The 18,885-nt window shown below is 37.5% G+C and overlaps 1 protein-coding gene across 2 annotated transcripts in view; it reads left to right on the top strand.

Moving 5' to 3' along the window:
- The window catches only part of LOC150092848 (LIM domain only protein 3-like), a 98,822-nt gene that overhangs the window by 62,865 nt on the left and 17,072 nt on the right, over nt 1–18,885 (top strand). Inside the window, exon 1 of one of the 2 annotated variants that reach the window (XM_090414496.1) lies at nt 1,343–1,721. The exons of the other annotated variant lie outside the window; for it this stretch is intronic. Coding sequence (XP_090270622.1) covers nt 1,463–1,721 — 259 coding nt within the window. The 5' untranslated portion in view covers nt 1,343–1,462. Of the gene's footprint in view, nt 1–1,342; nt 1,722–18,885 lie in introns of those variants that run through there. 2 annotated transcript variants of the gene reach the window in all.

Raw genomic sequence — 18,885 nt, 5'->3', positions numbered from 1 at the left:
AGGGGGGGGGGGGAACAGTGGGGTTTGAGAGATGTGGGAGAATTATTGGTGAGGCAAGAGATATGCGAACTTTTTTTTGAAAAAAAAAAGTTTTACCACTAAAATACCGTTTCGAATTCTTTTACCTGAAGTGTCAAATGCGAGAATTCTAGCGTTGTAGACATTCCTATATTTGGCTTTCTTAATGACTTAATAATATTGAAGGTTCCGGTTGTTTTGGTGTGTGTTGGCTTTGATTAAAAAAAAAAGTTAGAAAGAAATTCAAAGATTTTGTTTTTCTTACTTTCTTTATTTTCGCACTCCAAGGATACTTGAGTTAAGAAAAACATCGCGACATCCCGTTTGTGAACCATTAGGTTCGATTTTTGTTCTTTTTTGGAAGGAAAAAAACTTTTTTTTTATTTATTTATTTATTTTTTTTAGTGCATATGGTTTTGCCATCGGTAGAAATTTCCTCATGATACGTTTACCTGTTATCGTTAATTTATTATTATTTTTTTTAGTTGCACAAGTCTTGATAATCCAAACATAATCCGAAATGTGCTTTAATCCTATTACTCATAGCACTAGTTCAACCAAAGTTAATCTCGCCCCTTTTAAATACTTCTAAGAACTGCTTGAAAGAGCATCCTAACGAAGTCGAGTTTAATCTTCGTACCACAAATTCTCATTCTGGCAGGTGTTCTCCCAAATATAGGAAGGAGTGTCTTTTCGTGTATAAATGCCAAATGTCATCCGCGTCCCCCCCCCCCCCTCCGTCAAAACTAATCTCTGTCCGGGCCATATTTGTTCCGGTTGGCAATCGTAATGGCAGGTTGTCTAATCAAAGAAGATTACTCTGGGACGCAGGTAATTTAGCAAAAGAGACCACGCCCAGGCTAAATATTGTGAGCCTGATTGACTCCTGTAGCGAAGGGAGATATATCATTGATGTCATCACTGACCTACAGGTGGGCCACCTCGTCAGCTCCGTCCGGGAAACAGGTTTTCATTAGCCGCGGATGTCGACGAAGAAAATTAAACCGCCTACTGAAGTTGACAGGGGACGCGTGAAGTTAGGCAGGAACACCCGCACAGTGGGCGGCAGGATGGGCGGGGTGGCTGTAACCTTGCGCCTCTCGAGGGAGCGTTAAGAAATATCTGAGGAAACTTAATTCCTCGCCTATCATTTCACGCTTTATGATTTTTAAGAGGGCGTTGCTGGTCTCCAGTTGAAGACGGGATCGTATTAACTACATGTCGCTGAGTGCAACTGCGTCCTTCGACACGGTTCGCTGTGCTTCTTGACCCTGCGCCGTATGTAGGCTTCCATCACCTCGTAACATGTGTGTGTGGTTAATTTCAGATTTTTTTTTTTTATCTCCTCTGTGGATCGTCCTTTCTCTAAATAAATGTGTTTAATGAAACCAAGAACAAAAAAAACACGAGTGACAACGAACTTCATACCCTTAAAAGCACGTTTATGTTCGGGTCTCAATCTGCTTTACTGCCAGCGCTGATATTACAAGGAAGCGATTTGCATCCCTCTTTTACCGCATGCATCTCATCATCCTTTCTTTACGTACGGGAATTATCGTTATGGCTTCATCATCATCATGCCTGTCAAGGATGTATGCCTCGAGTGGCCTGTTCCGGCCTTAGAAGTCATCGGAAGGACATGAAGAAGTATGGAAGGACAATAAGCCTTACCAGTCTTATTGTCCTTCCATACAATAAGACTGGTAAGGCTCACGTATCGTATACTTATAGTCTGGATTTTGTTTTTGAAGTAGGATAGGTTTAAATATAGAGAGTTTATATCGTTATGACTTACAAGAGAAAATAAAAAAGCAACCCCTAAACCGTAGAAGATCGTAGACGAGGATTGCCACGGTCTGTGGCATGCAATTAACATAGTTGTCTAGAGTTCCGTAATATAAACGACTTGTTGGGAGGACTTCCCCACGTACGATGTGTCTTCACCTACTCCGTATTCAGATTGAGTTACACAAGGGAAGAAATATCGTTTGAGACACTGCAGTTACCTCCCCATGACCACAGAGTTTAGGGGGCCTTCTTTATTGTGACTTTTCCCCAGTTAGCCATCCTTGAAGGCGCAGCTGTTGGAAGGAGAGTCTCACGTTACTTATCTTACGCCATTCTATTATTTCTCAACAAGATGCCTTTATTTTTCTCGGTTTTGATCCCGAGGAAACCCGATGCATTATCCATTAAGTGCAATTTCCATCAGGGAATGCAGGTGGTGCGTAATTTAAGCATTCGTGTTTTAGCCCTTAAACTTTCATTACTCGAATCCCACAACAATTTCCGTCCTTCGTGAATTTATTATGGACAGCACCTTGGAAAATTCGGAGCGTACGGTTTTGCCATAAGCCGATAACTGCGTTGCACGAAATACGCTCCACCTTCTACGGAGGGACGAGCAAATCTGTAGGTCTAAGCACAGACAAAAGGCGACCCCGCACTTATCTTATTCTCACTAATACCTTTCTGAACGATTTTGCAATTAAACAGCTTAAGGCCTCTCGTCTGAAATGCCTCAGAAACCGCACGACAGCGCCCCCTCATGGAAGTTATCGACTCATCCCCTCCCACGTTCTTTTGCTACCTTCTGCACTCAGATAGCAAAGGAAGTTAATATGGAATTAGATACCTTAATGAAGTCGGACTCATTTCTCAATCTGTCTTCGGTGTCGACTCATTTTATGCACTGATGGGACTTCGTACGTTGAACGAGAACAGGAAATTATCGTATTTTATGCTGGAGTGAATGTAAAACCTATAGCAGCAGTCAGGGACATTTAGCCGCCTTTCAAATAGAGACATTAGTGGAAGATAAAAATCATCGTCCTATCAGGCACTTCGCCCGTCATACCGACCGTTGACAACAGGACGCAAATGGATTATTTTCCACTAAAACTAGTAAATTGTTTGCGAACATCGGGAGGGAATGAAGGCTACAAAAACATCAAACACATTAGCGAAATGGGACAGTCGATTTGTTGTCTACATCGCTTCTGTTTATCAATATACTTTGCCTGTTTGTTTTCCTGCTTGTTTTGTGTACGCATTCATCTTTTTATTCACGTATAATTATATATTGTTTTCGTATTGGACATCCCAATGGATTATTATGTCTAATCAACTGTTGGAAGTATCCGAAAATTGCTGGATTCTTCGGTTTAAATCTATTTAAATCTCATATAGGTCTTCGAGCTTACAGACGTTTATTTTTAATATAAAACTGTCTTAGCTGATCTCATAAAAAAGTTGTATTTGTTCTCCCGCACAATAGATAAATCGACTGGGAAATGTACGCAATTATCAGATATTATTGTGACGTCATAGTCCAAGTTGCTTGGGTGATCCTAAACAATAGGAACAACAGTTCTACGATCTAATAATTATCAGAACTGGATAACAAAAGTTGTTTCTATTCCAGTAGACTCAGTTCTTTATCTATTGGAAAGTACATAAACACCTTTCTCACACACACACACACAGAGAGAGATAGAGAATGGCAATTCCGTGGCTACACAACAAAATAATGTAACTGTCTATATACACACACACAATGGAATCTCCAGCTTTTTAGAACTGCATTGAAGACATTCCTGTAGATTTTTGATTACTGTTCTTTAGTTTTTCTTTCATTCTTTCTTAAGCATTCAGAACACTAGTATGGAATTCAAAGGAAGCTCCTTACGTTATCTGAAACATTCTGTCAATTAATAAGTTACATTTAATAACGAAAATTCAGTAGAGCTGGAAAATATTGTGCAAACAATTGAATATTACAGTTTTTATTTAGTTATGGTTTGCATCATTAGCCTATTTAAAAATTCGTGATATCGAACCGGACACGAAGAGCAACCGTCACTTAAAAAAAAAAAAAAAAAAAAAGATCGCATTTTAGATATCGATGCAAGTAAAGATGCTTTAACACTGATTTCTGGATTCGATGTGCGAAAGTGGGGGATGTGGACTAAATAATTTGTTCATTGTTTGGCTTGATGTGAACCTTCTCCTCTAGAAATGGTCTTCAATTACATTGGAATTACCTTCCCAGGAATAGGTCACGTGCTATTTACGTATCCTCTTTTTTTAATATGTGTACTTTTTTTTTTTTTTTTTAGTTTTTTCCCTCTCTTCTTCACTTTCCTTTTGCCTTTCGTTCCATCCTTCTCTGTGTGCCTTTTCAATTTTTAGCTCGCGAGCTTCCTTTAGCATACATTTGGTACTCCCAGCTGATCAGAACGGTAAGGATGGCGCAACCACCTAAACACGTTTGTGATTATATATATTTTTTTCTTTCGTCAAGACGACTGGCGCATTGCGTTTTGCGAGGTTTCTCTCGGCATCAGTGACATTGACAAAACTGTTTCCGGTTGGAAATTGATTTCAAGTGGACTTTCAGCCTCCGGTGAACGCTACGGATTCAATCGGGCGATCGGATTATCGATTCCTTTTTCCCTTGCCCTCCATCCTGTCTTCTGCACTCCACTCGTTTGTCCGTGTGTGAGACGAGCCCGCGCGAGGCGGCGTTGGTTAAAACGCGCTATATTTCCTCGTGATTGTTATTCACGTGACATGCGTACTATCTGAGCGTGTCAGAAACGCGCACGTGCTTCCAATGCTATTAATCACCACCACGCTGTTGCCAACGTTTTTTTTTTATTTATTTTTTTTTTTGTGGGGAGGGGGAGACGAAAATGCAGTATCAGTATTACTTGCAATGTACCAAAGGATGTACGAAAGTGCGCTGAATTGGATGTATCCGTCACATCCCCTAACCTTAACGCATCGCTCTTAAAAGGTAGTAAAAGTAGGACAGATGCTACAAGAAATGTCTTTCTTCCGCGTGAAAATACCTATTTATTTATTAAATACTTAATTCCTGAGAAGAAAATGGATTCTTTCACTCTGTTTTCTGCAAGTCTGTGTTTAAGTAAAAAAAACACGATAAGGATTGCTGAAAGATGGAATAGTAAAAACAGGATCACTTTTTGAGGGCTGAGAATGATGCATATTTCTATCCCTAGAATACTCGAAAGGATGATTCGAGATCAACATTTTCCTGGATTAAATTAAACAGTAATATAATTTTTTTTTTTGTATTAGTCTTGATAATATTATTGATATTATCAATTGCCAAACAGACACCTGTATAGATTCAATATTAAAATAACGTGCTTGCTTTAGGCTATTTTTCTCAAAAATATTTATAACAATGTTTACAGATATTTCATTTATTTCGATGTTCAAAAATAATTACTGTGCCGTCGAGTTTGCATAATAATAACATTCATCTTCTACCATTTTACATCTAAATGAGATAACCAAAGATTATGGTATGATAATATCAACGGAAAAATCAAAAACTATGGCCTTTAAAGGACAAGATCCAGCATTAATAGATAACAAGATCTTAGAACAGGTGAATTCATTTAACTACCTAGGATGTATGATCACATATGAAAATGAAAAAGATATAAACGTACAAATTGCAAAATATTTAAAAATAAGGTGTAATTAACTCTATATTTAAACCAAACCTAGTTCAAAAACAAACCAGACTAAAAGTATACAATACATTAGCCCTACCAGTCTTAATGTATGGAAGCGAAATCTGGACAATAAAACAAAAAGACAAACAAAGATTAACAACAGCAGAAATGAAGTTGATGAGAAAAACTGCAAAGTATACCCTATTTGATCACAAAAGAAACGAAGATATTATGAAAGAATTATACCAAGAACCAGTAATAGAAAAAAAATTAAAAAATATAAACATCAATGGATGGAACACGTTCAAAGAATGAAAACAGAAAGATTACCAAAACAAGCCTTAAAGTACAAGCCATTAGGAAAAAGAAAACCAGGACGTCCTCTTAAAAGATTCAACGATGACTTCTAAGGCCGGAACAGGCCACGCTAGGCCTAAATCCTTGATAGGCATGATGATGATCCTCTACCACTTGAAGATTTCGACTGACCCCCCCCTCCCCCCAACGCAATACTCAGTAAGTCTCTTTCTGTTAAAGATATCGTTCAATAGTATATACTGAAGTTTCCATTGGCTCGCTGTTGAAAATAAACGGTTATCAGCTAACCTATTATTCCCAGCAATAAATTTTTTCACTCCTGAGAAGAAATGCAGGGGAAAAAAAAATCCATTTTGCGATTTTAACTTAACCAAATGACTTAATCCAATTAGTAAAATGATCGCAAAATTTTTTTTGTTTTGTTTTCCACATAACATTTGATTTATGAATTGCGTAGAAGAATAAATGGCAAACCACATTTGCTGAAAGATGAAATAACAAAAACAGGATCACCTTTTGACAAGGCTTAGAATAATGCATATTTCTATGCGTAGAATACTTGAATATAACTCGCACAAATTCACCACCAGAGGGAGTGTGAGTAGTCCATCAATTATCGTATAAAACGGTTTCATAATTAATTGCTGTAGCTAGCTCAAGGAAAGGCATTAGGACTCTTTTAATCATTTATCCATTCTTTCTACACAACAAACTCTCTCTCTCTCTCTCTCTCTCTCTCTCTCTGCACATCGTTTTGTGGCGCGGTTGTGAAATTTTATCCTCTTTGGTTCTTGCCGTGGATGTTTCATTGTTAGCGCACTCACCGCATTCAGTCTTCCACTCAGGCGTCATCGGCACTCGAGTAAGCACAAGGAGCAAAGAGATGCCAAAGAGACTGCTAGAAAATGTGACAGTTAATGGACACAGAACAGCCCACCCTGGTCGTCACTAGCGAAGAGATGCTATTAGTTCATTAACTGTGTCTCGTTTCCTAATAGCTCCGTAGGCATCCATTACTCCATTAATTTTGCTTCCCGCAATCCTATTTGGCATCCTCTAATGCAGGTGAGTATCATATTTTATTTATGGTTGGCGCTCCCAATCTCCAGACATGGCAAAGGCTATCAGTGGTTAAGGTAACAAAGCGTACTTGCTAAAAAGGGTCAAATCTGTCCTTAGCACTGGCAAACGATTTTTTTTCCTTTTTAAATTTAACCAGCAAGTTGTACTCGCTCTTTTTTTTTACTTCATCTCTTTTTTTCTTTTTTATATCCTATCCTGTTTCAAAGTTGTCTGACATCTTTTACAAGGTGCCTAATTGCTTTTCGGGCTTAAACTTGGACGTATAACCGAAACAAGAGTAATACGATGCTATAAAAGTAGAAGAAAAAAGAAACAACGGGGACGAGAGTATGTAAATATAATAGATTAGTCTTTCTAAAAATACGTTAACTTTCTCCCGCGCGAAATAATTACATCCAACATTAATGCTATTTGCTCTCAGCGCCACCAAGTGGTCCATATGGGAAGTTCAGAAATATTTTTATAATTTATTTCGGAAATATTTCTCTTCTGTTCTTCAATGCAGAAGAATTATCCAGAGAGGATAAAACATCCCAGAAATGGATTATTAATTCTTATAGAACGACTCGACCGTGGCATGACAGTGTTTTCCAGTGATGGACTGGTTTCGATTAAGGCGATCCCGTCACTTCGATTTGAAGCATTTTTTGCTTTGCACGTGCGCCATTTAAAGTAAATATTATGGATGCTAGAGCCCTCCCTACTGAGGTCGAAAGAAGCACACATTCAGACGTCCTTGGCTCATTTTGGTTATTATACAGTCAACCTTAGAGGATGGGGAGGCCTTGAAAGCGATGTCATTGACACGGAATGCTGAATCTTTACCTAAATATAAAAGTATTGTTAATAGCATTAATAAAAAAAAAAAAAAGACATTAACTTAGGTAACTAGTTCAGAAAATAAGTTCTAAATTTTAAATGTTTTACAGCTTTGGGGGGTCTTTTCCTCTTCGTGCCCTCTTTAAATTTCTTAGAAACATCCACCACCATCCGAGTGGATGTCTTAATAGAACATTGATCCTTTCTCTTGGACACTTGCCAGTCTTGGTCATTGTTGATATGATTTAATTTTTTTAATTCACTTATCTTTACCTATATTTACTTGCTCCAATTGTTACAAACAGTGATGTCACAAATGGCGATTTACGCTTTTGTATTCATATATAAACAGTTTAGCATTGTTGTGAAAGCTGCCTACACCATGTGACTCTTACACAACAATGCAGTGTTCCAAATTGCAAACAATACTCTATACGACAGTATTATTATCATAATCATTACATTTTTTGTGATATAATGAAATATGACCATGCATCAGACTTTCTTCTCTTAAAAAGTTGTTGTTTTATGCATTTACTTTTTTTTTCTTTTTTTCGAAAAGTTGCACAATATGTCACAATTGTGCGCAAGCGCATATTCTTTTATATGGTGCTACTTGGTGATTGAAATATCGTCTAAATATGCGTTTCCCATTGTAAAGCTCAAGGTCTGTTTAGAAGGTCTAGTTTTCTATCAGTTTCATTCGTTTATTTTTTTTTTTTAGTTCAATGCTTTCTGTTGATTGCTTGCGTAGGAAAATAAACAAATCGAATTTAAAACGCCTCGTGCACTTTCTTCTCCGATTTTTTTTATTTCTTTTTATGAAATAAAAATTTTTCTACACTATAATATATGAAAAGAGACCTAAACAAGGTTACTTTGCTGTTATAACTGTGAATAAGTTCTTTTGTTGGTAGCAGTGGGGAAAGAATTTCGCAGGTGCGGTGTCCCGTGGTGGTATATTAAAGTGACTCTGTGATAAGGGCTAACTCCAAATGGAGTAAACCAGCAATAGATCCGCATTGTCAAGCGTGCACGCGCAGAAGAAATGGACAAGATAAAAAAAAAAAAAAGTCAATATCTGTATACATATTGTAATACGTCCCCAAATATAAATATATTGAGCGAATAGACCGTGAATTTCAAATGCATCGATAGTAATCATATTTATGTGGTTTGAGGGTTGTTTTCCCTGCCCTCTGGTGGTATTCTTGGGACCTACTAGTACTTGTCTTGGTAATGAACCGTAAGATTTTCGAACGATATCAGAAATGATACCTTCGAGTCAGAATATAAGTCGATAAAATTTTATATCATATGCAGAATAAGTAATGGAGTTTACATTTTTATACAGTTTATTTCCCCTGCACTTGGACACAATGTTTGATTCTGAGTCCCAGCTGCTGTGGGCGAGTTTCCGCGTCCGTTATGATATTTGCACGCGTTCGGAGTCAAACAAAACAGATAAGGAAGCGTCCATTTTTAGCGCCAGAATAAAATTATGCCTATTTGTTCAGGGACGTTAGGATCAACAATGGCAAGGAGACAGCAAACGTCCAACAATGCAAACGGTCTGATATTGTTGCGTCAGTGTGAGCAGGAGAAGAATTTTTTTTTTTTTTTCTTTTTTTGTTCGCTGCATGTCGGCAAACACGGTATATGCAGAATGAATGGCAATTCCTGAAACTCCGCAGAATTTTAACCACCTGTCATCTATACAGGTACTGTTTGTCTTGCATGTGGTTCTTTCGGTAAACAAGCGAGATTTTTCTTCGAGTTAATGGCCCACTTTGACTGTAATGTATAGGTGCGTGTGCCTCCTATGGTTTAAATGCATGAATCTTCGTGTTTTCGTTTGGTGTACTCCATCATCCAGTTTCTTTTCACTCCACTTCCTCCCCTCGTTCTCTCCCTGCCCCTTTCGCACAAACTGCCATGCAAAATTCCCAATTGTTCACGGGAATTGTTCTATTTTTGCTTTGTTCTCTCTCTCTGGTTTATTGTCTCGTTTGGTCTGCTGAAGGTCGTCATCGTGCCGAAATATTTTCAAATGCCATTTTTACCATTCGCGTGATTTAACAGCACACCGGTTGGTGTTAATTGGCATCGAGATGCAACTAATTAAAAGGCGTACACTCCTGCTAACGATGACTTTATCAATCTCGTGTCTCCTTGGATGGCTTACGGGCTGGAGGACGAGTTCTGCTAGTGACATCTTCTGTCCTTTTATGTCATCTTCGTACATCGATCACCCACCCACCTACCCCTTTTCCGTAGGAGCTTCCTTTTGACTAACACATGACTTTGTGTTGTGGAATCTTGTTTATGATTTTTTTAATGTTTTTTCGTTTTTATAGTCTAAATCTTGTTTCATATTCTTAAGAATTTAATTAACCTCCTTATTATTATTTTGTATTATATATAAAGGGAGTCTTTTATTTGTATGGAATACAGTACGGTCGTGTGGGTCTCTCCCACACAAAGGCGAAACCCCTAAAAATTCATCATCCGTCCGAGAAGGGTCGAGTCCCCTGATTACGGATTTTAGGATATTTAATGCAGCGGGCTTTGTTCTGCTGCTTCCCCCTAAGGGTGAGTATTTTTTGTGTGTGTTCAAAGGGCCTATTTGTCTATTTAATAGGGCGAAAAACTCTCATTTCCAGGAGAAAAACTCTTTGTATGTGTTTTCAAGGGACCTATTTGTCTGTTTCATAGGGAGCCTCCCCCATTTCAGACCGTCTAATTCACTTTTATTTGAAAAGTCCTGTCCGAATCGGGATTCGAATTCGGGTGTTTTCTAACCAAAGGGTTCAGTCGAAATTGACTGAGCTACGGAGTGCCGCTAAAATTTACTGATGTAAATTTAAACAACAAATACTAGTATTGCACTTTTTTTTTACCACGACTTGAGAGCAGTAACTTTTGTATAATCGAAGTTGGGTAACTTTAGGGAAAAAAAAAAAAAAAAAACGTAGAGATTAGCAAGTATCCCAAGAAAAACTGTGCTCTGATTAGTTATTTTCTTTTTTTTTTTTTTTCCTCTCGAATTTCTTAGTACCACTTGGCACTAAAACTGAAATCAGTATTGATCGATATTTCTGATTTATTTTATGCAGTTTTTTTTTTTCTTTTCAAAACAGCATCATAGTTTTTGTGCAATACTTAAATTTTCATGTCATTTCTTTTTTATATTGTCTTTTTTGATATTTTCTAATCATGATTTATTTGGAAAATTTTATCACCCACCTTCGAGCGAAAAGTCTACTGTTTGGTTTTTATCTTCTGCCGAGCAATAATTGAAAAAGTGGGACAAAACATAGCCCTTTAAAAAAAAAAAAAACTGCTCCTAGCTACTCCTTGGGCCAACAGTTTTTAAAAGTTTCTTCGAAAGGGACACCAACTGTGTAGGAGGGTTCTTATTCTAAATTTGAAGTCGTTCCGAACAATAGAAAAATTCCCTATAGCGTTGGAAAGTATGAAAACAAAGAAATATGTCATAGTTTTCAACACACACACAAGATAAATATTTTTCCTGGAAAAATGTTTATCTTGTGTGTGTGATATTGAATATATTTTTGTTTAGTACTTTAAAACTTCGCTTTGAAACACAGCTACATTACTAGATTATTATTGAACTGATTAACACTAACGACACCATGCGGAATAGTTATGAATCCTCTGCATATTTTCGGCCTGCTTTTATCCCATCAAGGGCTGCTTGGTTCATAATTTCTGAAGAGGAAGAGCGTGCTCCATTAATTACTGTTATTAAAAACGAAATCTTCCAAGTAACGGCTGGTCAAAAGATGTTCCCTTCAAAGTTTTCCCTCTCCCTTCCATTTCCAACAAATTCCCACGTGAAAATCAAATCACCATATGGAGCTAACCTCCAACGTTCGGGGAGAGATGGATAAGGGGAGAAAGAGAGGGGGGATAGAAGTGATTTCGATGATCGTGATGGTATAGTGATTTAAGAGAGGAGGTCGACTACGGAAAGTTGTGAAGGGTTAGTTTAGCGTGACTTATTTTCCAGATTGTTATGAATGTGGACAAAAGGCTTCATAAATATTCCCCGAGGTAATGAACGAAGCACCGAAGTTACGAGGTAATTACACCCGACAGTCAGTAGATTATTCATATTTCATATGTGCAACGGACCTCCCTTCCTTCTTTTATATTTTGATGGCTTTGTTTCACGCCCGCTTAGGGCACATTCCTCCCCTCACTCTGGACATTACCTAACTAGGAATTCCTCTCTTTTGTTTCATCGTATGCCACCTGTAAACGATGAGAAAACTAATTTAATGCTTGATTGCCGCGGCCAGTCCAGCTGGCGCACGGCGGTCATCACACCAACTTATGACCACTCACGTTATGAATTCCGTAACTAATTAGCCAACAGATGGCCAACGAAGTGTCCTAGACAGGAGAGAGAGAGAGAGAGAGAAACAGACACGCACATGCCATGTCAGAAAGAGGCACGGGACGGGTCCTTTTAAAAAGAACATGGGGCGGAGAGCAGGTCAGCGTATTAGAATCCTAACTGCAATAACGGTAAACGAACAAAGGCCTTGCGTTTGAATGGGGGTTTAATAAAGGGGACAGCGCTAATTTTTCCTCTTGAGTGGAGTCTCGAGTTTCAGTGGAGTTTAATGAAGGGGCAGTAAGCGATTAATTTTTTTTTCCCTCTTCGGGAGTGGGGTCTCCACTGATTTAAACTGTCTTACGTAGTTATAAAAGGGACTAAATTAGTTTTATACCCATCTGCTGACTTCCAGCAACCAATTATTTACAGCTCCTCTTTTCATATCGTATATTTTAAGTCACTCAATATCAAGGAGACTCCTGCCGCAGGTTTGAATTTTCATATTCGTGTCATCTATTCAGAAAATAAATGTGCACACGAAATTGTGTATTTTCTGAGCTATGCGGGTTGTATTTAGTTACGTCGCCTTCGTATCATTTACCTTTTATAAAGAACCCGGGAGAGGAAAGATTGGCAAAACATGTGTTCTCTGCCAGGTTGGCAGGAAAAAGACCCAGAGGAAGACCAAGATATAGGTGGATTGATACGGTACAAAGTGCCTTAGAAGATAGAAATATAAGATTTGATAATGCTGGAGTCTTGTCGGGTAACAGATTGATTTGGAGGAAAATTGTAGATAGGAAGTTAGTAATGATGTAATTTTTCATGTAGTACTATCATATCCTGTACACCCCTTGTGGGTACATGGCAGGAATTTGAAGATGATGATGAAGAACCCGTGAGAGGAACTGCACTTTGTCGCCAGATGGTGAAGATTCTGCAATTGGTATTCGAGGAAAGTAAGTATACGAGGGAGACGTCCATAAGCAAATAATTCAGATTCAGTTGAGCTAAAATGATATACAAAGTAGAACGTAACGACTATGGATGAAAGGGTTGCTATACAGCAGGGTCCAGAAGAAAATGATGCTCATTTCGAAACATTCTACCAAAAAGGAGATTGACTGGAAATCCTGGAAATCAAGAACTTGATCAAGGAATTTTCACAGAAGTCTGAGGATTTGATAGACGTGTTATGAAGAAAAACTAAAGCTTGATCTCCCAAGTTGATCTAAAAGCGTGTGCAGTCTGCGCACATGCACTTAATTTCCATGGGCCAGTTACTAGCCCAAAGCATGAGTTGGTGATCAGTGGCAGTTGGACTTAAATAGCAAAAGCTAAACTCTGGAGGACTGGAAACGGATTCTTCGAATCGATGCATTTCATCGGATGATGGCGCAGACTGGACGTCAATGACCCAGTTGTAAAAAAACATTTTGATGATGTTGGAATGTTTTTTGTAGTATGCAATTAGTCCATCGAGAAATTGGCCCTGTAGGCCAACATAAAACAGATAAAGTTGCACTTGAAACTCGCGACAATCCAGTGTTTAAAGACAGAGTTTAATTTCTTATAAATGGTGCCAAAATAGTGGTAAGAACAATTCTGTCATTCGCCAATCATCACTGAACTTATTGTACCGTGATGATTTAACCAGTCTTACTGTCTGGATATTCAAATTGACGATGGCAGCAAATAAATATGAAAATCTCTCTCTCTCAGATTTTCTCAGTGTTACCCTCTATGCATCTGAAACTTAGACAATGAAGAAAGAAGAAATTAAGATTTTGGAAAGCTTTGAGATGTGGATTTGGAGAAGGATGGAAAAAATCAAATGTTCCCTAGGAAATCTCTGCAAACCATGCGTTCTTCTGAGATGGCCTTTACTACCTTTTGAAGTCTTAAATATAACGCCACAAGCAAAATCATATTCTACTTCAAGACGGAAAATAAGAAATAACCGTTCTTAGAAAGGTCTGTGAAAGAAGTCTGGAAGTGAATAAGAAATTAGTATCTGTTATATAGATTTTGAAAACGCTTTTGACTTTGTAAAATGGGATAAGATGGTGGAAGTAATGGAAGGGATTGATATAGATTGGAAAGACAGATGATTACTGGAATCCTGTATCAATTATGGAATGAAAATTAACATCAGAAAAACAAAGGTGGTGAAAATAGCAAGGAAAGAGGCAAATATGAATATCGGAATAGATGGGGAATAATTGAATCAAGTAAAGACATTTAAATATCTAGCAAGTGTTATTAGCAGTGATGGAAGATGTAAAAGTGATATAAAAGCAAGAATAGCAATGGGAAAAGATGCCTTTAATAGAAAATGGAATTTATTCAGAAGTAAAATGGATAGAAACCTAAAGAAAAAACTAATAAAATGTTATGTGTGGAGTGTTGCCCTCTATGCAGCTGAAACTTGGGCATTGAAGAAAGAAGAAATTAAGATTTTGGAAAGCTTTGAGATGTGGATTTGGAGAAGGATGGAAAAAAATCAAATGAACAGATAAAATAACTAATGTAAAGGTCTTAAAAAGAGTAGAAGAAGAAAGAAGTCTGTTAGGGAGGATAAAAAGAAGAAAGGGAAACTTGATCGGACATATTCTGAGAGGGAATGGAATCATTAGAGATGCCATCGAAGAAAAAATAGACGGAAAAAGACCCAGAGGAAGAGTAAGGAAAACAGTGCGAGATGAGATGCTGAATGGAGACACAACCTTGAAAGAGAAGGCTCAGAACAGAAGATAGTGGAAGGAAAGTTTTTGCTACTAAGAGAAGAACCTGCTCAATTGCAGAATACTCGAGGAGAAGAAGAAAGGTCTTCTTCTTATACCATGCAAACGAGAGAATATCATAAGTACGAATTATGAGTAAGTGATCAAGTCCCTGACTCTTGAATGTTATATCTTCTTTACTTTAAATTTATTGTCATTTGACTCTACTGCACATGCGTATTACGTCTAATGTAAATTTACAGTCTGCACTTTCCCGTATAATGTTTCTATTCTCCGGCGAACTTCCCATGCTCGTAACGTGTTTGTTGATAGGTGTGTTAGTTATTCAAGTTCTGTGTTGTTGTGTTTAACGCTTTGGATTTTTATTGAAAATGTCAGCGCGATTTGACTTGCAAGTCTTCAATATTCCATTGCAGTAAACACCATCATTCTCCTTAACAGTTGAATGTCATTTATATATTAGTCGTTCTAGTATTCAAATAGCTTTTGATCTCGCCATTTTGTCTTATCGTATTTACTAAAAAGTTAATTTGAATGACAAAGTGGAAAAGTCCTCTGTAATTCCGCTCAGAAGAGTAATTGGTTATGTTAGCTGTCAATTAGGAATGTAGTGTATTATTTTCGTATTTAGTTTGCTCTTGGAACCATCGTTACTGTCCAAATATTTTAGCAAAACCTTGTGACAATACTTCCCAAAATGCTTTACATTTTTTGTCGTATTAGTTTGTAATGATCTACCCCCCCCCCCCAAAAGTAGGAAATTTGAAATGGCGTACCATCCACATTTTTAGTAATTTTTGTTGTTATTATTATTACTGTAAGCCTAGGAATACCCTTTTCTGAAAATTTATGCCCCCTGATGAGGATTAAAAAAAAGAGATAAAAATATAAGTAAAACTGAAGACAAGAATTATATGTTTGAAGTGATGTGGAAAAATGGATGAGTATACATCTCCAGAATATCTTATTCTGGAGATGTGCAAGTATACATGTCCTTATACATACTCGTAACTGGAACAATACTTCTACTCAAACATGTAGCCATTTGATATTCTACCTTTGCTAAAATCGGCTTCCTTAAAAAAAGTAAAAAATAAATTATGCTTAAAATTGCCGTTTGGTTCACTTTTCAGTGAGCCTGCTTCTTTCTAAGAAGTTCTTCTTGCACACTATCCCCAATTATAATGATAAAAACCTCACTTTCCTATTCTCTCCCTCCCTCCCTTTCAAGTTCCCGTGTACAATATTAAATTATCGTTGATCGTTCTTTAGGCGCTTGCACGTGTCACTGGTTGATGTCCTCAGGGTCCATCCACTCGGTGGAACCATCTTGGGCTTCTGAAAATGTTCTTTCTTCATTTAATTCTAATGATTTCACTTTTTTTCCCCTCCTAAATTATTTTAAATCTTCAGTCATTGGGGTTTTGTCGGTGCTTTTCTTTCATTTAATACACTTTTATGTACTCGACTTTCACTCACTCACTGTATTTCTCTTTCGTTTTTGATTTCTTATTTCCATCCGAATATTGACATTAGTTGCAGATGAGGATGTACGTAAGCACAATCTTCTAAGACGTACATTCCCACCCGATAATACACCTTCTCTGCTTGGTGCATTATCATCATTCAATTCTCCATTATGCAGGGTGTTGCTCTCGCAGCTAAATTAATCTACCATTAAAAATGCAACAAATTTTGGTTTATTCGATACACATTCTGATCAGCTCCATTTTTTGTCCATTTAATTTAGTACAAAAGCATTTCTGACAATATTAGTTGCACCGCTTTAAAAGGATACGCCAGAGTTCTGCTATCCCTAAAGCCGTGAGTGGTTCTTATCCATTCAAGTTATTTATACCAACCTGCTTCGTTGAAGTATTTCAAATAGAATAGGAATAGATGCAAGTTTATTCATCAATCTGGCCATCTGTTTGTCATCATCTTGGCTGCCATTCGTGCTGGCAAAAGACCACAGGTCTTCTTTTGCTGTCAACATGAATGGCTCGTTAAGGCTATACAACGGGCTAAAGTTGTCGGGGTTAATGAAGTCCATACAGGGATTGATTTTCATTTTCTAGTTGATTCTAGGACTCATTATATGAAAAGAGAATACTTGCACATTATCACCCCCAATGAAAGAAATGAAAGCGTTCCCAAGAAAAGGCGACACTGTATTTTTGATTGAGAAAGGGGGAAATGACATTTTTTGCAGTAATGTCTTCATTTTCTATAATGTTAATCCGCGAGGATGAAGGACGAAAACATTCCATTCACCAGGGACACAGTCCATGTCGAAACAACATTATAATGGCTTCGCAACAACTAGATGTGACAAAGAGAGCAAGTTTATTGGTAGTTTTATTTGTTTGTTCCTCATCTTTCACAACAGCTGGATTGAGGAGGGGAGGAATTACACAAATGACACTCACCAACTTGAACTTTTCGCTACAAATGGAAGCCAATGATTATTAAATATCATACTTGTGAGAAAAGACTTCCACTGAATTTATGTTGACATCCATAACTGAAGCGCCATTGGGCAATACAGCTGCAAAAATCAAAAGCCACGTGCATGCAACTGAACACTATACAATACAATGTTTTCCTTCTCTCTCTCTCCTTTCATTTTATTATTTTCCGTGTAATTATAATATTCAACAGCAATGGATATTCGGTTTTATCCTCATCTTGATAAATATAAAAGTCATTTAAACCGATGGATGTTTATTTATTGAAGAGATATCTGATGCAGATGTTGAGTGAGAGAAAGAGAGAGGGGGTCATTGCTTTTTTTTTTTTTTTTTTTTTTTTTTTTTTTTTTTTTTTTTAATTTAGAAATCCACGGGCAGCTAGTTTGGAATATATAAACTGTAATATGGATCACTTCAAACGATTGCAATAATTTTTTTTTTTTTAAATTCGGTATTGCTTCATATCGAACCTTGTGTGAATACGCGTTCAAAACTTCACATAAAAAAAAAAAAAAAAAAAAAGAATGAAAGAGGCAGGACAAAATAAAATCACTCAAAATGCTCCCAGGTTGTTATGATCATGGAGTGATTCTTTTGCGCGGATTTTATTGATTTTTAGGGGAATTTCGTAATCAATTACATAATCCGTTCTAGAGACCAAACATGGAATTTTTTGAAGCCACTTCAGGCCTCCAATAAATGGGTCGGAGAAGTGTTATCCACTGGACCAAGCAGGATATGACGTCATTTGCTGTAAGCATCGCACGGCATACATTGCATAACCATTATATAAACGGAAGTGAACAAACAGAGCACCAGCTTTATGTTTATAATAATAATATTTTATTTGAGTGGAAGCCTCCATTGTCTCTCATTTCCTTTAACGAACAGATCATCTCGCGCGTAGTTCAAGCAAACAGTTCAGTGGTGCGAAGTGCTCTTTTGGGTGTATCAGCTAGCGAAGGTAAAGACAGAGATAAAAGACACACTAAGATGAATTTATCCCCCAGTCGTACCCCCTACCCCCCCGCGTCTTTGTTCTTGCTTTTAAAATCGCTTTTAATGATTCCTTTCTACCCCAATTGCTTAAGTGCGCTTGCGTCCCATCTAAGACAAATGTCCAGCCCAGTCTCGTTTTCGACAATTAATCCATTCTAATCTGGTTATTAGCGACTGGTCTGTGTGGCCAAGTTGACGTCCAGACAATGACATCCTTCTTAATGTGATTATTATTTCCTAATCACAGAAAATGTTTGCAAAAGTTTCAAAATGCTGCTTGTAATTATTATGGATGTTGGTAACTTATTTCTATTACGTATTCCCGACGGGATAAAAACACTCTTTCAAACTCGGCCGCTTTCGAGTTAATTTACAGCGGCAATTTATCATAATTTTATGCCGTGCAAGCTAAACAGATTTATTAAAGGAATAAGATTAAGTAATCCTGCTCAATACATTAGACGCTTCGGTTCTAAGGCTGCAAGGAAACTAGGCGAGCAGCCATCCTTCCAATATTCTAGAGTCAATTACTTTCGGGATTTAATTTTATCTCATAATCACACATGGCTCGGGTAATT

This window comes from Typopeltis vanoorti, chromosome 25 (genome assembly GCF_054136105.1).
Source record: "Typopeltis vanoorti isolate ZY-2024b chromosome 25, IOZ_Tvanoo_1.0, whole genome shotgun sequence".
Lineage (NCBI taxonomy): Eukaryota > Metazoa > Arthropoda > Arachnida > Uropygi > Thelyphonidae > Typopeltis > Typopeltis vanoorti.
Note: the sequence above shows the minus strand (reverse complement) of the source record. Positions and strands in the feature narration are given on the sequence as shown.